We start from the raw sequence: 21,536 nt of genomic DNA, 5'->3' as shown, positions 1-21,536 counted from the left end.
GTTTGTGATTTAATAGACGTGAGCTTGCTGCCCTCTATTGGCGACAAATATATAATGACCACAATCAAGAGCGGCAGTAGAGCGTGCTGTTACTGACCAGTGCAGAAAACCGGAAACTCCAACCGGCTCTATTTCTGAAATCCTTTTTTTAAACGTCTACAGGGTCCCTCTACATACCTCCCTGTACACGCCCATCGCCAGCAGCGCTCCACAGCCTGCAAACACCTGTAAGAATAAACTGGTCTGACTATTTGTCTTTAAATAAGTCTTTATATTACAATACATGACATAACTGAAGAAATGAGTATAAAAACAATTATTTTGCAAGAGCTTCTTACCTGAGCTTGTAAAATGGCATGACATTCGCTACAGAAACAAGCAGGGCTATAATCCAGCGCACACACAAAACAATACAGACAATTTATCACAAAAAAAGGTTTATTTAATATCTCTGTCTTTTTAAAATAATTAGATTTATTCTATTCATCAAACCCTTTCTTTTGAATTTCTGTATAACATAAACATAGTTGGGCCATCATAAAACACACAATATGCATGGAAGGGATGGGAGGGGGTAGAGAGGCCCGAAGAGCGCGAAAGAAATATCAAGCCAAAAAAATAAAGGAAAATAATGATTAAAAAAAAAAAAATACATCTTCCTCACGTGTAAAATCCACACCCATGATTTGGATTTGAAATAAAATAGACTTAAAACAAAAACAGAAAAAACATTGAATGCTGTGAACACAACAAATCGTCGAACTTGAAGTGCTTTAGTCCTATACCCACTGTGGTGGCTGGTATTTCTGTCTAGGAGTAAGACTTATTGGTTCAGTGTTTTCCCAAATGGGCCGTCAAAATACCCCACGTATGCAGGCTGTCATTCCAAACACTCCTGTAAAAATCATCTAGCTCTACTCAATCTTCTGAAAGTCTGAACACTGTGCCACAAGAAAATAAGAGGAGGTCTCAATAGTGTGTTAAACACTCAGGTCTGAAGTCATACTTACATTGCAGTGGCATTCCTGGTAAACAGAGATCTGCCAGAGAAGCACAGCATGGAGCTGCTAACAGAGAGCAGGTGTATTACCTGACGCAAACTTTTAAAAAAATACTTCAGGGAGATAAAATATCATGGCAACTGCTGGAGCCTACTGCTGCCTGTTGTATCCATGGAGCAATTCCTGGCTGATGGTACCAGTGCCAGACTGGCACCTGCCTCATTCAACAATAGTAATTATACAAAAAAAAAAAAAAAAAAAAAAAAAAAAAAAAAAAAAAAAAAAAAGGATGATCCCATTCTTGACATTCTTTGGGGGAGCAACAAACCGAACCATTCGAAGTGTGAATCGTTTCTTAGTCCTGTTCATATGTCTTCACTGTCTTTGTTGTTGTCTTTGTGAAGTTTGGATACTCTGGTACAGTAGCCGCACTCAGACATGAGAGATTAAATTCGTGATCAAGTCTTTCTTTGAGGAGAGGAAAAAAAAAAACCCATGTGGGACAGAAAAGGGGGGCATCACAAGACTTAACGGATGCTGACCTCACTGCTTTATGAGGGACCTTTGGGACCACACTCTTTAGAAACAAGAAATGAAACTCCTGTTCTCAGACAAAGGTTTTCAAAATATATCATTTCACCATGGTTGATTATCGCTTTGTCTTGCTTTCCTTTTTTTTGTTTGTTTTTTTTAATAACAGCAAGGAGTGTAAAGTCTATTCTCCCCTCAGGTACGTATACACACACACACACACACACACCTTTTCTTTTTTCCTCCTTTTTCATTGTCTGTTGTTTCAGTGTAGTATCATTGTAAAGGAAACGGAAGGGATTTTTACAGTGCTGTCAATAAAAAGAAAAAAGAAAAAAGAAAATAAAGGGACAGACGAACGCAGGAGTGTACAGTAAATCATGTAGCACAAGAAGCGTGGAGGGCGGGTGAAGTCCCTGTGGCAGAGAACAGACAGCCATTGGTTGGAGCCAGATGGAAGGGTGGAGCCACATCCTTGTTAGGTGGGAATGATGCCATCGCTGTTTTGGATGCCCCGCCTCAGCTCCAGCTCCTCCAGCTTTCGCCACAGGTCCTCCCTCTCCTTTTCCTTCTTCTTTTCCCTGATGTGGAGCACAAAGAAATTAATTCCTTAATGCTGTCAATACTCATTCATCACTATCCAAACCCATCGTGCAAGCATCCTACCTCTGACGGTCCGATTTGTACGTGGCAGCAAGCTCATCGAAGAGCGCACTATTCATCTCCATGAAAGCTTTAAGTACGTTGTAGATTAAAGCAGATATTGCTCTAAAATGGGACAAGAGAGAAGAATTAAAGAATTCAACAAATTTGAAAAGACATCCGAAAACCAAAAAACAAATATTTACACAGCATTAAATTGTGTATGTTCTTTAACTCAATTTCCATGACTTTTTGCCATAGATACTATGCTGTATGGTCTGATTTAAGCCTGGACTGTGGCTAATGTACAGATCGTACTGCAGCAAATACATATTATATCAATGGTTTATTTAAAAAATAAATAAAACAATATATAAAATGGTATGTTTATCCCCAGCCCCCACTACACAGGCCCTTTACCCAAAACAAAGGATTGAATTTTATGAGCATGACCTCATAAAAACACTGTAGTCTGCAGTTACGGTTTGATTTTAGCTGCACTTACGGGTTCCAGTGCTCTTTTGAGATCCTGTAAAGACTGGCAAACATGATGGGCAGGATTACGCTGGAGTTCTCCTCAATCAGGCTCATAATGTACTCATTGTTCCAGTAGTACAGTGCTCGCTCAGCCACCTGCCATTGAAAAGACACAAAAGAAGGATGATTAATCCATACATCAACATTATGAATGTAATTTTCATGCCATTTCAAAATGGGAGAGCGCAATGACTGGGTACAGAGCGAAGTGGCTTGGTTATATTGTGTAAACCAGTGTCTTTGTGAGGATGTGTATTGCAGACCTGAAAGTGTGGGCTGGACACACATCTGGAGATCTGCTTGAACAGTGGCTCCTGAATCTTGACAAACTGTGTGGGTTCAATTACATCCAGAATCTCCTCCAGCTCCCCCAGGAACATAACCTAATGGAGGAAGGGGGGGGTAATTTTTTTTAATACTATATAAAATATATTAAACAATAGTTTACATAGTAAAATCAAAACTATACTCGTACCTCTTTCTGACTGCAGGTTTTTGGCCAAAATTTTAACAATCCTCTTATCACCTGAAAATATCCACACAAATACGTACATTAAAATTTTTTTTACAAAAAGCACAAAACTTTAAAGTAAAGAATTTCACTTACAGGTTCTGTTAGCGTGGGGTCCTTCTCTAAGAACTGTACAATACAGTATGCCAGCTGCAAGAGACACAGATGTTTATACGTTAGTGTTCTGGCTCAACATCTGTAGCACAAGTAAGCCAAAAAACAAAAAAAAAACTGGAGCATGAAATAGCTGATGTCTGCTAACTAGTTCCTCTAAGATCTGTAGCAAACTTGTAGGATCTGTAGCAAAGTTATGTATTTATTTATTTATTTTAGGACTTTATACAGCCAAAAGTTCCATTTCATCATCTCCTTTGATGAAACCTCATCAGACCCTTAAGCAAACTTGTCCCCAACAAATTATCTTTACTGCTTTGGGTCTGGAAGGCTAGGTGTCACCTTTTTCTTAATTAAGTAATTATGTAAGTCAGCAAGCAAACAATTAAGTCAGTCAGTCCTACATCATAAATGACCTATAGTGAGTACAAATTTGACCAGAAGCAAAGAATCCAGAATACCTGTGCATGGAAGAGGGACAGACTCCTAGCTGAGTGCAGAGGCAGTAACACTTTCACCAGGAATTGTTTATGTTCAGCTTTCAGAGGGAGTGCAAAACCATTGATGATACTGAAAAAAGATTGGGGGGGGGGGGCAAACAAACAAATATTACAAGGCAAGGAAAAACAATGTATTTAAAAATAATAATTTAAAAGGTTACACTTTGTACTTTAAAAAAATAAAAATAAAATGTAAAAAACTCAACAAGATCTGTGTGTTACATACCTGCCCAAAATCTCCAGCAGCTCAGCCACTCCATTGAAGTGCTCAGTTTCATACACAAACCTTTTCCAAGCAGATAGGAGGAAAAGCAGAGTTAAAAATAAATAAATAACTAAATAAATAAATAAAATCATATTTTTTTTAATTAAAAAGGTAGACATTAATAGCAGCAATGCAATACTTAAGATCTGGCCTCAAGCACACTTGGCTCCTCACAACAAAGCCATTTTTAGTAGTCTTACCCTAGAAAAATGTTGTTGATCTGTTTGCGGATGAACGCTCTGAGGCCAAGGAACTTGCCGTAAATTCTGTGTAGGACAGTCTTCAGGCAGTCCCTCTCCCGAGGGTCCTCGCTGTCAAACAGCTCCAAAAGCTGAGGGCAAAAAAGGGAGCATGAGACAGAGCCACTGGGTTAGCCATGGCCTTATGGTTAGAGAAGCAGGCTTGGGACTGGAAGGCTGCCTGTTCATACCACATGACCCCCCACAATGAGTGAGACTGAGTGAGTGTATGTGTGTAAGAGAGAGAGAAAATGAATGTTATGGATGGGTTACATGTACAGTACAGAAGTCTTAGGCACCTAGGATAATTAAATATATTTAAACTAATGCCTTCTCAGTAAGCGTGGTGCTTGTTTAAAGTTATATATAATCACAAATACAATAATAATAATAATAATAATAATAATAATATAAACAAATAAGAAATCTAAGATATTTGTTTTTCTATAAAGTATAATAAAAGTATTATTTTTTTTATCAAATAATCACTTATTGTTCCAATAAATAGCTTTTTAAATCTCAATCTCTGGTGCCTAAAGCTTCTACACAGTACTGTACATTTTCATCGTACATTGTGCAATGACCATATAAGCCATGTTTACGTACATTTATGTAAAGAAGAGTGTGTTATTTAGCAAACCTGCAGCATTTAATCAAGCTCATACAGGCCCAACATGATCATGTTTTAGCATGCATTTAACATCAATGTAAATAATTTAAATGAGCTATTAAATGCCATCTTTGTAAACTGAGTGTACAGACACTAGATTTGCAAACATCAAGAAAACAAACATTGCCCACTACTACTAATGGTTCTATAGCATCAATGAGAAGTTCAGGTTTCCAGGAGATCTATGACATGTCTCAGCAAAGACACTCAACTGCTTTCTGCTTGTCTAGCATTAAAGTAAACGAGTGCATGTATTCAACAAGATTAACACAATGAGCAATATTTATTGCACAAACTAATTCTTCTTCAATGAAGTTTCAAGATACATCGCCTGTATTTAAAAGCATGGGTAACATTTCACTTTCAAAGAGAGGATTTCTACCACACACACACACACACCTGTAGTACAAATTTCTGGTCAATGTATTTTTTGGCAATGCTGGGCTGAAATTCCTGACTCTCCAAGAAGCGAATGAAGAACTCGTATACGAGCTGGAGGAGGGGGGAAAAAAAAAAAAAAAAAAAAACATCAGTCAACTCTCCTCCAAGCATGGATTTTCATCAATGACCATAATTAGATAAATATTATAGAAATTGTGTAAGGGGTCAGTGGGGTGTAGTCTCTTGTGCTGCACCTGTAAGTGTGGCCATGAGGCCTCCAGAGTGGGCTCATCCTCCTCTGGGTCAAACTCATTACTGTCGCTGGGCGGAAGAGTCCGAAATATGTTACAGGACACCTAAAAGAAATATGGTGGAAAAGTAAACAAGGAAAAGTAAAACAGGTAACATATGATAAACCCATCAGACTTAAAAAGGATTCTTATATTTACTGAATGACAACTCAAATCAGTAATCATGCCTAACCATTTTGACAACTTCAGGATAGGTCTGCTCAGTCAGGTAGCCCCGGCTGACGGTGACATAGTCCACCAACTCGTTGAGAGTGGAGCGCTTGTACTCCTTCATCTTGAGGTCAGACAGTGTGTCCATAAAATCAAAGAGTGTGCAGCACTGCTGCAGCTTCTTCAGAAACAACTCAGGCTGCTCTTGAGCAGGCACATCTACAGACAGGGAGGGAGAAATAAAAAAATAAATAAAACACAGGTAATGGATTTGAAGGTGGTGGGGGAGCACGCTTTTGAAAAGTGACTTATATTCAGCTTCTGTCCAACAGAGATAAATGCCTCTAATATGCCCTTATAGGGCAACTGAGCAAAGCAAAATTTTCTCTGATGAACACTAATGTTTACATGTTACACATATTTAATTCAAGTATTTTCCACTTGGCACAGTTGTCGTCTAGCCCACAGCTGAGATATACCCGCTATCCAACCCTGAATTCTCCTGTCTAGAAGACTCCTGTTGCTGCACAACAGAAGTTAATTTTCAGCTAAACGATTTTACACAAACAGATGCCCAAAACTTAACTCAATCTACTCAAAGCACATCCAAGAGTTCATTGAGGTCAAGCCGACTTGTCAATGTGTTGAATAAGAACTATGAAAATTAACACACTGGAAAAGTAAATTATTTATCATTACAACAACAAATTAGTTCACAAATTTACCTAGATTTGATTAATGCCCAAAATGAAAAAATGTACATGGCTCTCACTTAAAAGAGTTTTATGCATGTTTGCTTGTAGAAGGGGGAGGAAGATTTTGGCTGAATATTTAAGGACCTTTTCATAAATTCAGGATTGTCTCTTTGATGTCTTATTAGTGAAACCATACAAGCCAGCCGCATCCACCTAGTTACAGAGACCATTTTCAAGCATTCAATACAAAAACCACTGAAAACCTTTCATCAATGAATCAAAACTGATTTGCACTTTGAAGGCTTTACACGCTGAGGAGGAAGCGCTTCAAGAGAGCCGGATCTTACCCTCAGTTTCTATGCTCTTTAAAGAATAGCAAGCAGCAAATGTGTATGAAGATGAGCCAAATGCCTACCTTTCAGCAGGGGTAGCTGCACCAGTTCAATGGGTTTGTCCTGAGATCTAAACTGAGACGAACTCTGCGCTCGCTTCTGCTTGGCTTTCCGGACTGACTTCCTTGAGAAGCCGTCCACCTTATCTACGGACGGGGGTGCGGTGGCTGCTGAAGACATGGCCCTGGGAGTGAAGAGAGAAACAGAAATGGAGAAGAGAAAGAAGTGATATATCACCCCATTATAAACATGCATTCATTGAGTTACCTAAGACAATGATGAAAGTTCCCACACTGGGTCAAAGAGCCTACTATTCTATCTAGCCACCAATGATCTTCACAAAGAAAAAGGCCTGCTTTGATTTCTGTGGGTGCAGACTGTTGAAAAAGACAGATACGAACTTCACAATCCTTTCCAGTTGGTCACTTAATGTAATAATCCTATTTACTTAACTTTAGCAATCTGCTGAGGAAGGATAAAAATAAATAAGTATATACATATTACATGCAATGTATATGACCCAATATACTATACACCCTCCTGGGTATGTCTATGTCAACCATGCCAACACTTTCCACAAGTAGTGAGTAGTGTTTATTTTTAGTGACACATATTTTGTCAACTGGGTGTTATAAACAAACGTAATGCAGGGCTTCCTCCCTCTAACACATCCCTGTGGTAGTCATCTTTCCATTGTCAAGCAATAATTCTCACAAGTCTAAATGTCATCACATCACAAGACAGTGGCTTCAAAGAGTAACAAAAATTTATCACAAGTCAAAGCTCTGGTATTTTTTCAGTATCAGAATTTGTACAGTGGAGTCACCCCGGGTCAAAAGGAGGCAGCACTGTGCTGGTCCTCCCCTGCACATTTAGGTCTTATGTAAGTGCTCAGTGCACATCCCCACAGGCCGCTGGCCCAGTGGGGATTAGAAAGGACTGGACTGGCAGAAAGTTATCAGGCTTGTGCTGATTCCTAACAGACACAGAGTGGATGAAGAGGCAAGAGACCCTAGATACAACAGTTCTACAAATGTGGCAAAAGAAATAATAATTAGATGAAAATCACCCTCATCCAAAGTAAAACATTCCATTAATTTTCTCACAATATTCAGACAAATGTCAAAAATCTGCCATCTACATAGGAAATTAGGAAAGTTTATGACCATGTACATGTGATTTTCATCAATTCCTGCTTTGGGTCTGCATATCAAATCTAGCACTAACAAAGGCTTATTAAAGTGTGCTTTCGGTTATTTAACTTAAAAATTAGAATTTCAACACATCCCAAAACCTACATCCAGCCGAGGCAAACAAATTTAATAAATCTATGTGAGAGTAAATAAATCAGTAGAAGGCTGCAATAACCTGTGCTGCAGTCAATAAAAAGAAAATACAAAAATGCTACATGCTCAGAATTCATCAGCAATTTCCAGAGGCAGCGTAAAAAAGTTGAAACTGAGGCATTATCTCAATATTCATTCATTCTTTCGTTCATTCATTCATTCATTATCTGTAAGCCAGTCCAGAGCCTACCTGAAATCATTGGGCACAAGGCAGGAATACACCCTGGAGGGGGTGCCAGTCCTTCACAGAGCAACACACACAGATGCACACACACAGACACTTGAGTTGCCAACCCACCTAACAATGTTTGCTTTTGGACTGTGGGAAGAAACCGGAGCACCCGGAGGAAACCCATGTGGACACAGGGAGAACACACCAAACTCCTCATAGACAGTCACCCGGAGCAGGACTTGAACCCACAACCTCCAGGTCCCTGGAGCTGTGTGACTGTGACACTGTTGTAGCCACTGTGCCGCCCCCATTATATCAATATATTAAATGTAAATAACATGGAATGTCAAGGTCTTTAAACGGTTAAATGCTTGTTTAAGCTAAACTGGGAAAGGCTCCAACCATTAACTTGAAGCCATTTTATACCAGGCTATACACTAGTACAAATCAGCAGAAAGATTACTTAAATAACTTTTTAAAGTCAATGAAAACACTGAGCAAATATCATCTTAGTAACGTTAATGTAGCATCTTCAGAGCTTTCATGTGTCCATGTTTCAAGCACCAGCATCTTCAGGTCTCAAGTAAAACACGAGAGCAATATATTACAGTAAATTATTGCAACCATTCTTTTATCCTACTATAGTTAGGACTCAAAAATATTTTTTCTGATTATCATACAGATAAATATGGTTAATGATTTGTCTTCATTTTGTGGATGTGTTTTACGAACATAATGTGAATGCAAGACATTTAAAAAGTGAAGTTCTCAGAAAACTGAATACAAGCAGACCATATCTGCATAGTGTGGATGAAAAAGACCTCTGGAATGAATGGACGAATCAATCAATCCAGACAATCAGTGTTCTCAGACTGTTATGACATTCAAATTTCTGTTGTGCATTAGATAGTTTCATGGCCAAATTGAAGATGACAGTATCCTAGACACACTTTTTCTGCACCGCACATATTGTCTTTTATTAAATACTTTTAAACCCCAAAGCCAGTCTCTAGGGGCCTGTCTGCACCTGGCATTAACGCGTGTTTTGTAATCAGATCACGTTCTGATTTCAAATGTGCATATGAAAACCAAGTGTAAACACCAACAAGGCACACTGTGATTGGATTACTATCAAATCACTCAAACCACATTCGAAAGTGGTCAGAGATGGATTTCTTCCATGTTTAAGTGTTTACAGAATGTGTTTTTTTTTGTCCAGCCAGAAGTACACAAGCAGAAACGCATAGCTGAGAGGAGGGACAATGCAGGTGTGTTGTTTTCCGAAAATAAGTGGCATGACATTTTCACTGTTGTTTTCAAAAATTCCTCTTGATATTCGTGGCCCTGCAGAAATGACAGTGGCTACAAGAAGTAGCCTTTTCCTCCATCGATGTAGACGATCCACTGCCTGTTTTTAACTTTTATCCCCTAGGGTTGAGAGCATATAATAAACTGTTTACTAGCATGGGAGAAGCCATGTTTGCCGTTGGTTAGCGGTAATATCACAGAAATTATGTAGATGTTTATGCAGGAGTATAAAATCAGATTTTAATGTCAAGTGTAAACATAAATCTATCAAAGAATATCCAGATACTATCCATACATACAATTCATTATATGTTTTCTTCAAATTACACACAGTAAATAAATAAAATGACTCACTCATATCTGCATAAAATGCCTTATTTAAGTTGCCTGTAAAGTATATAGTGACAATAATGCTTAAATATTATGCTACATTTATATAATGTTATACTTTATATAAGAGACACAGAAGAGACACAAAACATGACACTATAATTCTACCTCTAGAACATCCTCTAAATTCCAGTTCCTTCTATAGAAACAGAACTTTCTGGGTGCACACTGTAAATTCCAAAAACTATACATGAATATCTAACAGCAAGTAGTAGGTTGATAAAAGTGAGCCCACCACAGGTGCTGCCATAAACTGAGTGCACTTCAGAAGCAAATCCCATGTAAGGAGGTTTAAACACAGATGTCACACATTTCTAAAACTGATAACAGACAGACCAATAGACCACTTAAGAACAGGTGACTATGTCATAAAATGGATTTACTGTACACAAGGCCCTTAGGCGAAAACTCTTTTAAGATTTTCATTTATGTTACTACATAGTTTAACAAAGATTTCATTTTAAAGATTTTTTTAAATAATTAAATGTCATTGAGAGGCTTTATGAGAAATGCTGCACTTAACCATCCTACATATGTTAGAATTGTGGTAAATAGAGGTTAGTTTTAAAAAACCTCATGAATGCATGATTACTCTGTGTGGCAGACTTTAGAGGCATTAAAACCTTCAAAAGGTCCGGTAACCAAGACTACTTCTGTGAATAATTCTTCTGGCATGCATATCTAGAATTAAGTATTTCACATCAAATCACACTATTTCCCTAGATATTAACTATCCCAAGTATCCATTACTGTATTGTAGTAACTAATAAGTAGTCAGAAATATACAATTAAAGAAACACTATGTAGTATTTTACCTTAGAGCTCAGGTAAAAGTCATTGTGATGCTCCACTGACCTGTAATAAGGTAGAGCTTCTGTCACTGCTACTCTCCCCTCAGCACTGCAGAAACTGCACTATGTAACTTCTGATGGAGGGTAGGTCCCAAATCATACCTAGTGTCCCTTCAAGGCCAAAAGTTTGCAGACACATAGGCTATATTTTTACAACTCCACACTAGAGTGTGGAGTCGGTATCTGACTATTTGGATATTCTTTTGTTGGGTAGATAAACCTTTCTTAATTTTGAGTTTCAGATATTCATGTTCTTTTGGATAAATATGGCCATCTATGAAGACAAAGCTCTGCTCCACTCCATCCAGATTCAGACTTGTCAACATAAAATCTCTGTACGAATGAAGTCAAACAATTTTACATGCTAAAGCATCCTAATACAACAAAACATGACAATGCATGAATCACCCAGCAAGTTAGCGAGAGGAGACGGAGCACAGCCTCTGGATATTAAAGCAGGTATCGGACACAGATTTTCTGAACAAAGTTTATACAGAATTTTACATTGCCCTTAAATCAAGACTGAAAACATTCCTGTATGAGCAGGTTTATAGCTTAGTTTAAAGAATTCATTACACACAGTTTATAATACTCTCTCTGTTTATTCTGGAACTTTTTTTTTTTTTTTATCATTTTAATCAGGGTTTTCTTTTACTGAAATTTTTTTATTGTATTAGTTCTTATTTTAATTGCCTTTATATTGTTTTAATCTTTTGAATTTTAAATTAGTTTACTGTATTTTTCTGTACACTTTTTTGTATACCTAATATATAAACTTAAGTACAAAATCAAGACAATTTGTGTCAAAAAATCAGAGGTCAGTTGCCACACAGTGAGCACACAAGACCTGTCTGAACAGTCAGTCCATGAAATGCATGACTGCAGCAGTAGATCAAAAACAGGTGTGGAGACTGTTGCATTCCCAAGAGCCTGTATGTCAAGGCTTATAAAGAACGGTACTGGTTTGTTGACACATCATTTACAGCAATGCAACATGTGAAATAACACAAAAATGAAAATAAAGCTTTCTCTTTAATAATAAACTACATTGTGTTACCCGTGTCGTAAGTGCAAGCTAGCAAACAGAGGTGTCAATGTACTTTTTCTTGCAATACTGATTCCAAGTGGTAAATCAGCTTCGCTTTGCCTCACTCACTCACTAGTGTTCTACATTTTGTTATCAAAGTATGGGATGCCTCACCTTTAAGAGGTTTTGAAATTAACATTTCACTATCAATAACAGGAATGATCCTCATTATAGTATGATAGGGTCACATATTACTACATTTCTTCTAGTAGCAGACGTGGTACTGCATGGATCTGTGGGCCAAATGTGAGATTACTACTATACCAACATCTAAAATTATTTATACTACAAATATTAGCAAAATGTTTTGTTCCAATTAAGAATATTCATCAGAAGATGAGCATACAACCATGATGCAAATTAACCCCACTATAAGCAAAGCACAGAATCCCCTTCATAGGACAATCACTCCTGCTGTAATTAAATTATTTTTAGCGTATTATTTGAACAGACAAATTCAAATCACTTATAAATGACCAGGGGTTAGGTTTATCTAAAAGTACTGTCTGTTTCTAGGTAAAAGCATGCTTTAGGGCAGTTGCAGTCCTGGCCCACAGGACTCCTGGACATGTGGTGTGCAAAGCCTACTCTAAAGAAGCAGCTCATTCATTAAATGGATCTCTTTCCCTTATTCAGAATTCTCTTTTATAGAGAAAAAAAAGGAGTAAACAGTGTAGCTCTGGGTGACTGACACAGGAAATGCTGACAAAGAAGCAGGTGAAAGTAATGTTAACAATCTAAGCAAAATGCTGATACACTTGTACATTTACTGGCTCTAGGAAAAAGAAAAAAAAAAACATTTACAAAATTAATTCAATACCAACAGTAACTATACGTAACTTATTAGAACAATATATGTAAAACCTTTAAAAAATATTGTAATCTAAATCTATCAGCAACTCTTGTATATTGTGTTCACACAACTATATTGTTAGTTAATCTAGGCCTTGCGATAGGCCTTTACATGATGGCAAAGATATCACAATTTCTAAACATTTTCACAAAATTCTGTATGCATTATACTGGGTTTTAAAAGTGGGAATGGAGAGAATTTACCAAATATGATATAAAAGAAATAATAATAATTTAAAAATAATAACAATCAAACTTCCATTCATTAATATGACTTTTAAGAATAATCCGACTATATCTTACACTTAAAAACCCTTGCACTGAAACAGAAGGTGCATGTCAAGGTCAATATCTGATATTTTCATTTGTCTGACAAAACTAGGGCTAAACCATTTCATGAAAAATAATTTAAAAATGCAGTTTATCTGGCCATTTCTGCAATTACAAATTAAATTGCAATATTTTCTATAAATTAAGTCCCAGACCTAATTTATTACAAACAAATTAAAATCAAGAAAATCTGCCTTTCATTCTCAGTGCTGAATGTAGAATTCAAGACTCATTTAGGTGTGGATTTTATGTACACAACACAATGCTTGGTTGCCCCTGACTGGTCTAGCTGTTATATAGAAGCTAGTGATAAATATCTCCATGTAAAACTGAAAACATGGTTCACGATAATGCAGGCTAAATTTAAAGCTTTTTCTTTTAAATAGATATTTCCATGTTAACAACGATAAATCTTCCTGCCCTGGACAAAACAGACAAATATTTATAATGTACAAACCAAACCTAACTTCACCTGGATGGTCATTACAAAGTATGTAAAATTTACTTGTAAGTGTTTATAACAAATATTTGTAAGTGTACATGCAAATAATTATGCAAATAATTTTGGAGAGCAGCCCAGTGTCACTAAAACATCCTTCTGAATTACAACAAATAGTTTAAAACATTACACATTAATTCAGTCCAACACTAAATATGTTAGCGATACGTATCCATCCTATTTTGTTCCTTTCGCATCGGTTCATGACAATGAATTGTTTGCTTAGTTAATTCTTCAATGTTCTTAGTGTTTGTTAAAGTCTATGCACTTGTTTGGCCAGTTCCGTTTGAGAGCATTCACCCGGACAAATTCCCCATCTACTTCTATTCGAAGTTCTGAAGTAAATATCGGCCGGTGGCGGTACGCCATCGTGCATCCCGTTTTCACACACAGTCTAGGCATGTTTAACATTGTGCAAATGGGATTTAAATGAGTATATTTACCTCAACCGTCAGCTCTCCAATCCAGCTGATTGGACACCAGAGAAACCGTGTAGGACGAAGGAGGGAGACGTAAAGTGAACGTTGGTTCAGTAACGTTAACCTCAGGTGGAGACTCGCCTAGCGCTAATTCGAGCAGCTAACACTTAGCAGCTAACGGAGAGCAGGGGCTGCTGCTGCCTTAAAGACTCCAGCGTCCTCCCCTGGAGCGAGACTCTCTACTCACACCGTGTACGCAGCAATATATGCCGCTGGGTGCTCGCTCGTTCTTTACTTCGCTCTTAAACACGCTGAGGGTGTATGCTGCATTGCTCCAGTGGCGGGTGAACGTTAGCTAAGTTACACCGACACACTCGCTCAGCTAATCCCTCTCTCTCTCTCTCTCTCCCTCCCTCTGTCTCTATGTCTCTCTACCCTCTCTCTCCGGACTGCGGGGAGCCACAGTAAGCTAACCGTAAACGGGACAAAGTGACCGGCTACATCCCCCGGGGTCTTCGCCGTCGACTGTAGCTCCTCTTGTCGAATGCACGGTTGTGGATATTCAGTGGTTTAATCTCTGTCTGCGCCGAGGACCCAGCGCTGGCCGAGCTCCACTGCCAAGTTTTTTTCGGTCTCAAAACAGAACACGAAATCTAAGTCTAACTTCATGACCGTTGTTTATGGGTAGAGTAGGTGCTGATTGGTTACGCCACGCACTTAAAGCACAAGAGATTGGTTTGTGTTACCGTCAATCATTTTTATCAGCGTGGACACGCCCCTAAAGTCAAACGTCTGTTACGTTGCGCGGCTGTGGCGGTCGGTTGCGCTGTGTCTGAGCCGAAGCGGAAAGGCCCGGATGTAGAGGAATGTCACCGCTCCGAGGAGGAGCTCAACTGTCCACACACACAGCGCTCCGTTAGGGCACAACAACACAGCACAGTTACAGCACAACGAAGCTCCCTTACAACAAAACAAATATGATCCCTTAGAGCATAACAACACAACTATTTTAAAGCAAAAAACAAGTCCCTTATGGCACAACGGAGCTTTACAGCACAGCTCCTTCACAGCACAACTAAAAACTCCCTTACAGCAAAACAACACAGCTCCTTCACAGCACAACTAAAAACTCCCTTACAGCAAAACAACACAGCTCTTTTACAGCACAACACATCTCCCTTACAGAACAACACAGATCAATTTCAGCGCAACAATACAGCTCCTTTACAGCAACATAACACAGCTGTTTTAGAGAACACAGCTTAAAACACAGATCTGTTACAACACAACAATACAGCTTCCTTACAGCACAACAATGCAGCTCCCCTAGAGCACAACTCTGTTAAAACATAGCTCTATTGCAGCACAACACACCTTACAGTACAACAACACAACTCCCATACAGCAAAGCAACACAGCTCAGTTGTAGCACAGTAACACAGCAGTTACAACACAACACAGCTCAGTTACAACAACACTACAGTTACAGCACAACACAGCTCAGTTACAACAACACTACAGTTACAGCACAACACAGCTCAGTTACAACAACACTACAGTTACAGCACAACACAGCTCAGTTAAAACACAGCTCTACAACACAACCTCAAAGTTCTTCTTCAGCACAACACAACTTTTTTTTTTTACAGCACAACTCAATTAAAACACAGCTCTGCAGCACAATAAAGCTCCCTTCAGCACAACAACACAGCTCCTTTACAGAATTACAATACAATACAGTTATAGCACAGCAGCATGGCACTTACAACACAACTCCATTACATCAAACTCTGTTATACCACAGCTCCTTTACAGCACAGGAAAACAGCACCATTACAGCACAAAACACAGCTCAGTTATAGCATAATAACACATCAAAAAGGCACAGCTCTGTTACAAGACAAATCCATTTAAACACAGCTTCTTTTCAACACAAAAACACACATATTTTACAGTACACCAACACTGCACAACTCTGTAAAATACAGCTCAGTTACAGCACTACAACCTACTCTTAATTTGGCAGTGTATCGTTACTCTATGATACTAACAGTTGTTTCTGCATTCAGTACAATTTTCCCCTAGAAATAGAGATTAAATACAGGAAAATGTGTCCATGTTTGTACACTCATCACCACAAGGTGGCCATAGTGTTATTGGACACCGTTCGTAATACGTCTGATTCTTTCTGGAGCCGAGTCTGCTGCTGATTACCCGTAAAGAGGATGTGAAGGAGTCGATTCGACACAAATTTGACGCTAGAAAAATTAAGTTGACACCTGGAAAAATCAATGAACACTATTAACTGTTACTGTCTTAGCAATGTAATGTAAAGGTCTAACGCTAAATTACCTCATCCAAGGAGGTGTCACAATAAAATATTTATCACCCTTTCAGTTGCACAAATGTTATAACATTTTACTCCACGTGTACCGGTGAAAGTCTGGGCGTGGAATCGAGGCCAGAGCTCTGGAGTCGATTCTCTTGCAGAATTATTGAAATTGGGAAACCGATTCCTCACATATATTATAAAATAAATAAATCCATCCCTATATATATATATATATATAAGCTTAGCTCTGATATTACCTGTGAATAATTATTTCCATTTAACATGCACATTGTTTTATGTGCTATATTTCATATAATTTAAAATTAGAAACTGGAATAGGTAAACTATTCATTAATTTGTTCATTCATTTACTTAACTGTTTCATCCTGTGCAGGTTTGCAGTGGGTCTGGAGCCTACCTGGATTCACTGAGCACGCCGATCCATCAGAGGGCATCACACACTCACACAGTCACTCACACTATGAAGGAAACCCACGCTGATATTGGGAGAACACAACACAGTCCTCACAAACGGAGGCGGGGCTTGAACATTAAACTCCAGGGCACTGGATCTGTGTGACACCAACACAAATTGGTGTTCCACCATGCTGCCCACAAGTAAGTAATTAATTAATTCATACATTGTCTGGAACTGCTTATCTAGTTCAGGGTCTTAGCAGGTCCAGAGCATATCCAGAATCATTGGGTGCAAGGTGGGAACACACCCTGGAGGAGGCGCCAGACTTTTGCAGGGCAACATTCACACACACACACACCAATGAAGACGTTTGAGTCGCCAGTCCACCTACCAACATTTGTTTTTGGACCATGGGAATAAAATAGAGTACCCTTAGAGCATAGGAAACCCAAGCAGAGAGTCACCCGGAGTGGGGCTCAAACCCACAGTCCCAGGACCCCGGAACTGTGTGGCAAGGACACTTTTGCACCACCGTGCCTCCCAAAGGTACATCAATCATTAAACAAAAATAAAAATAATCTAAAATAATAGTAATCCAGAGGTCATCACTGAAGAAGAATGCAAGCAAAAATGGCAAAACCTTTATTAAATGATACTGTGTGTTAAAAACAGCAAAGCTGCTGACTAGGGTTTTACCCACACACTCATAGTAACTCCAGTATACCATGAAGGGCACAGGCAAAGTCAAGAGGCTTTTGGTTTTCAGCAATACTCTTCAAATCCTACTTTCTTATGGAGACTTGTACATGTCACTTGGAATATTGTCATTAATTATTCATTCTCTCTCTCTCTCTCTCTCTCTCCACAATATATACAGCATGTAGTTATGCAGTGATAAAGTATCCAATCAGTATGCAGAGGCACAAAGCCAGTGTAAACTTACTGTGTATTCAGAGGTAAAGCACTCTGCACTGATTACTGTATTTAAGAGCTTTCATGTCTTATCTGTGTTAGAACATGACAGATAAGAGAAAAATAAGCATGAGAATTTGGCCAAGGCATGAAGTGTGAAATATATACAATATAAACACAATTTAAAATTAGAAACTGAAATAGATAAATCATTCACTCCTTTTCTGTAACCACTTAAACAGTTCTTGGTCACGGTGGGTACCTACAGCCTACCTTTATTCACTGGGCACAAGGAGGGTTTTATTCCTAATGCTGATTTTAAAGGAATACAGTGCGTATATTCCCAAGCGAAACAATAGGTCTTTTGTAAACCCATAAAACATTTTCTGGAGCTACACAGTTGCTACTTTTACGACTGTAAGGATCATGGTAATGATTGTATGAACTAATTATACCTACAGGACTTAAGATAACATTAGATGACTAATGAAACCAATAAGTCTTGTCACAATTGATCACAAAAATAAAACCTTTATTTTAATCTCTGCTTTTTTTTCTGATTGTTCTAATTGTATGAGTTTCATCAGGCCGCACTGAAAAACATTATTTTTCAGGAGAAGGTTGAAATCACTGCGCCATTTCAATTGCAATATCTACAGTGAGTGACAACTAGAAATAAAACAATGAAATTGCAACAGACTTGCAGACACTTTCAGACAGTTCTTTCAAAAAAATTAATGTTCATCGTCCATGGCCATAACCTTACAGAATACACCCAATGAGTGTGAACTTACTGTTCCTACCTCAACCCGCAGAAATGTCCACTCCTTGTCCATATCAGATCAACTAAAGCCTAACATAAATAATCAGAAATAAAATCAGTCTTCCGACTGCTTGACTTGGGCGTGCTGCGAGGGAAAATGCAAGTGCTCATGTTTGTTTGTGCTACTTGAATTTCTCCAGAATCAGTTTAGGCAGCCGCTGATCTGAAGCACAGAAATTCCACACATTAACCAAGTCCCTTTGTGGAGATAGTTAAATGAAAACAGGAGTTTGAGACATTTTCCAGAGTTCAGACTGCAGAAATAGACCAGAATGCTGTTACACATTTAACCCTGCAGAACGCTGCCTGTTCTCTGGGCCAGCTCTTTGTGCAAATAATTTATCCGCACTGTTCAAGTGGTAAATCATCTAAATTAAGCAAACGTGTCAGACATTTCATCAGAATACACCTCTTACCTTGAAAAAGCCTCCACAGCACAGCTCATAAACAACGCACTGAACATTAAAATGTGATGAATTGTAGAATGAAATTTGACTGAACATAGAAATGCAAACAAACTGTTTATTTTAATTAAGATCCAAATCATCTTTAATATACATTTTAAACATATTTAATTAAAAACATATTTTAATAATGGATTCATGTGCCATAATGTTCCTGTTTGGAGGACACGGTTAATAGGAGAAAATGGTGGATATTAGGACAGTGTTCCTGATCCAGCCCAAAAATAACAGTGTGGATCACTACAAAACAACAAACAAAAAGCAAACAAATTTTCTGCCACAATTTGTTGAGTAGAACACAGAAATGTCCTAAACTTTCACTTAATGAAAGGCAAGTTAAACAACCTAATGAGCGAGTTTCACATACTTCACAGTGCACCACTTTCTGTCACGGGTATCTGACTGCCACTATATTCAGTGAAAACATGGCTTAGACAGGTATAAAGCCACTCAATACCAATGGGAGGAGTTGAATGATGTTTGCGATCCAAACTAAATCAGATCCAGAACCTCACCTCACTTATGCTGACATGGCTGAACACATCTAGAACCTTAAAAATAAAATGTACTACACAAAGGGTTTTTTGAGCAATACCATAGAAGAACCACTTTGGATTCCACAAAAAAAACAGGTTTATTAAAGAGATGTGTGTGAGAAGAACTTTTGAAAAGTTTTCAAATCCATCATTCAGTCAAGGGTCTTTACCCATTTAAACATTAACAAAAACGGTTCTTTATGAAACCAAATGTTGTTCTTTTATGGCATCGCTCAAAAAAATGATTTTGTAGCACATTTATTTTAAATACTGCAGTATAAAGCCTTCTCAGAAGAACAGAGCCTGTTACTGAGGCGAAGGGGGAGAGTCTCCATTTGAATTCCCTTGATTTCAGAATAAAATGTTGCATGAGCAAACAGCCACAAACATTTGACAGTTTAGAATTGTGCTAATGAAATTTCACACAAGATTACACATGCAGAAACTCCAATACTGTCTTTATTTTGGCTGGTTTACATAGTGAGTGATGTACTGAAGGTACACTGAGCTTGTAAAAGTCCAAACAAGCAGGTTAAGGTTTAATCTTTGAACTAAAATACCCACTGAGTGTCCAGTGTAAGGTTACAATTTTCTTTTTTAACAGTGGAGAGTCTTCACTGTTTAGGATCAAGATACAGCTCCTTGTTCTTCAAAGAAATTGGGAAAGATTATTTTTAATCCATATTCACAACAGTGCGTATTAAAAGCAGCATCCTTGTCTCTTAAACAGTAAGGATCTTTACACACAAGAACATTCTGCTGCAGCTCTTTCCAGACGATTTGATCTACTTACTGAATGGAATGTACACATTAATGTTTTTGGGGTGTCCCCCCCCAGAGGAGTGTGTTATAAAGATAATGTAAAAATGTTACCAACAAAATGTGAAACTACTCAGTCAGAGTCACTGGCCCAAACATCAGAGATCCTAATCAGTCTAAAAGAACATTCCAGCATTTTCCAATCTGTAATCTCTATTTCATATACGAATGTGTGTTGAATATCATGGACCATTACAAAACCTAAATAAAATATAAGAAAACGTATTTACTTAAACATTTCTAATAGAAGCCAAATGGCACAAGCACAAATATTTGGTCTGAGACCTTTTTGTAAAAACAGGTGAATGGGTGAATTTGATACTGTGTGGTAAAAAAAATATGCTGCAGAGTAATCAGATAGAAATTAGGTTGAAAAATGCTTGAATATTTCTCCAATTAAAAACATGTAAAAGCAGACTTCATTATCGATAAAAAAAAAATTCAAAACCTTCTTAACATTATGGATTCAACTCTGACATGGAAAATATTTCGGCAAACACTGCAGAGTCTAAATCTCTAATACACACACACCATGGGCTTTTCAGCTCATTACGTCATCATTTCTCCTCACAAGCATCATCAGTGAAGTAGTCGGTGTTGTCAGAGCACATACGCCAAAAACAATGGTTGATCCAAAAACTACACCGCTGATCGCATGACATTCTGCATGCATGTTACTAAACTCACTGCTTCGCGTTTGTCTGAGATCCACTGAAGCACATAAACCCAGTTCCTGCAACATCAGGCTCTTTCCTGATTTGAAAGGTCCCCTAATTCCAGTTGGTGTTTTAGTGGTTTTTTAAAGAAGAAATCATAAATTCGTATTAAACCATTAAGAATGATATAACACCTTTAATACCATAGCTTTAACACTGCCATATTCTTTACCTCTGTTTGTCTGAGTCCATGTAAATACTTTATAAAGCTGTGAATAAAAAAAGAAAATCTCAAAACAAACCAGCTTTAGCTTCCATAAAAACAGTAAATTAACTATTGTTTACCTCTGTAAACTGCTACAATGTCTTTGGACCAACACGTT

The 21,536-nt window shown here is 38.0% G+C and overlaps 1 protein-coding gene across 1 annotated transcript; it reads right to left on the bottom strand.

Moving 5' to 3' along the window:
- Positions 1-330: 330 nt before the first annotated feature.
- Positions 331-14,848, bottom strand: ppp2r5ea (protein phosphatase 2, regulatory subunit B', epsilon isoform a). Its single transcript, XM_066676688.1, has 14 exons — positions 14,218-14,848; positions 6,963-7,123; positions 5,875-6,071; positions 5,646-5,747; positions 5,410-5,502; positions 4,302-4,432; positions 4,063-4,122; positions 3,798-3,906; positions 3,319-3,372; positions 3,187-3,237; positions 2,975-3,094; positions 2,680-2,807; positions 2,199-2,300; positions 331-2,113 (listed from the first exon to the last, which is right to left on the bottom strand). Exons 2-14 carry the CDS (start codon positions 7,117-7,119, stop codon positions 2,011-2,013), a joined length of 1,407 nt encoding a protein of 468 aa, XP_066532785.1. The 5' UTR covers positions 7,120-7,123; positions 14,218-14,848; the 3' UTR covers positions 331-2,010.
- Between the last annotated feature and the right edge of the window lie 6,688 nt (positions 14,849-21,536).

The sequence above is a fragment of the Hoplias malabaricus genome, chromosome 7 (assembly GCF_029633855.1).
Source record: "Hoplias malabaricus isolate fHopMal1 chromosome 7, fHopMal1.hap1, whole genome shotgun sequence".
NCBI lineage: Eukaryota > Metazoa > Chordata > Actinopteri > Characiformes > Erythrinidae > Hoplias > Hoplias malabaricus.
Note: the sequence above shows the minus strand (reverse complement) of the source record. Positions and strands in the feature narration are given on the sequence as shown.

Excerpts from the sequence above, each read along its gene's own strand:
- ppp2r5ea (XM_066676688.1), bottom strand. The coding sequence starts at position 7,119 with ATGTCTTCAGCAGCCACCGCACCCCCGTCCGTAGATAAGGTGGACGGC. Across the intron at positions 3,907-4,062 it reads CTGCTGGAGATTTTGGGCAG|TATCATCAATGGTTTTGCAC; the intron begins GTATGTAACACA and ends ATCTTTTTTCAG. Across the intron at positions 2,808-2,974 it reads TGTCCAGCCCACACTTTCAG|GTGGCTGAGCGAGCACTGTA; the intron begins GTCTGCAATACA and ends TTTCAATGGCAG.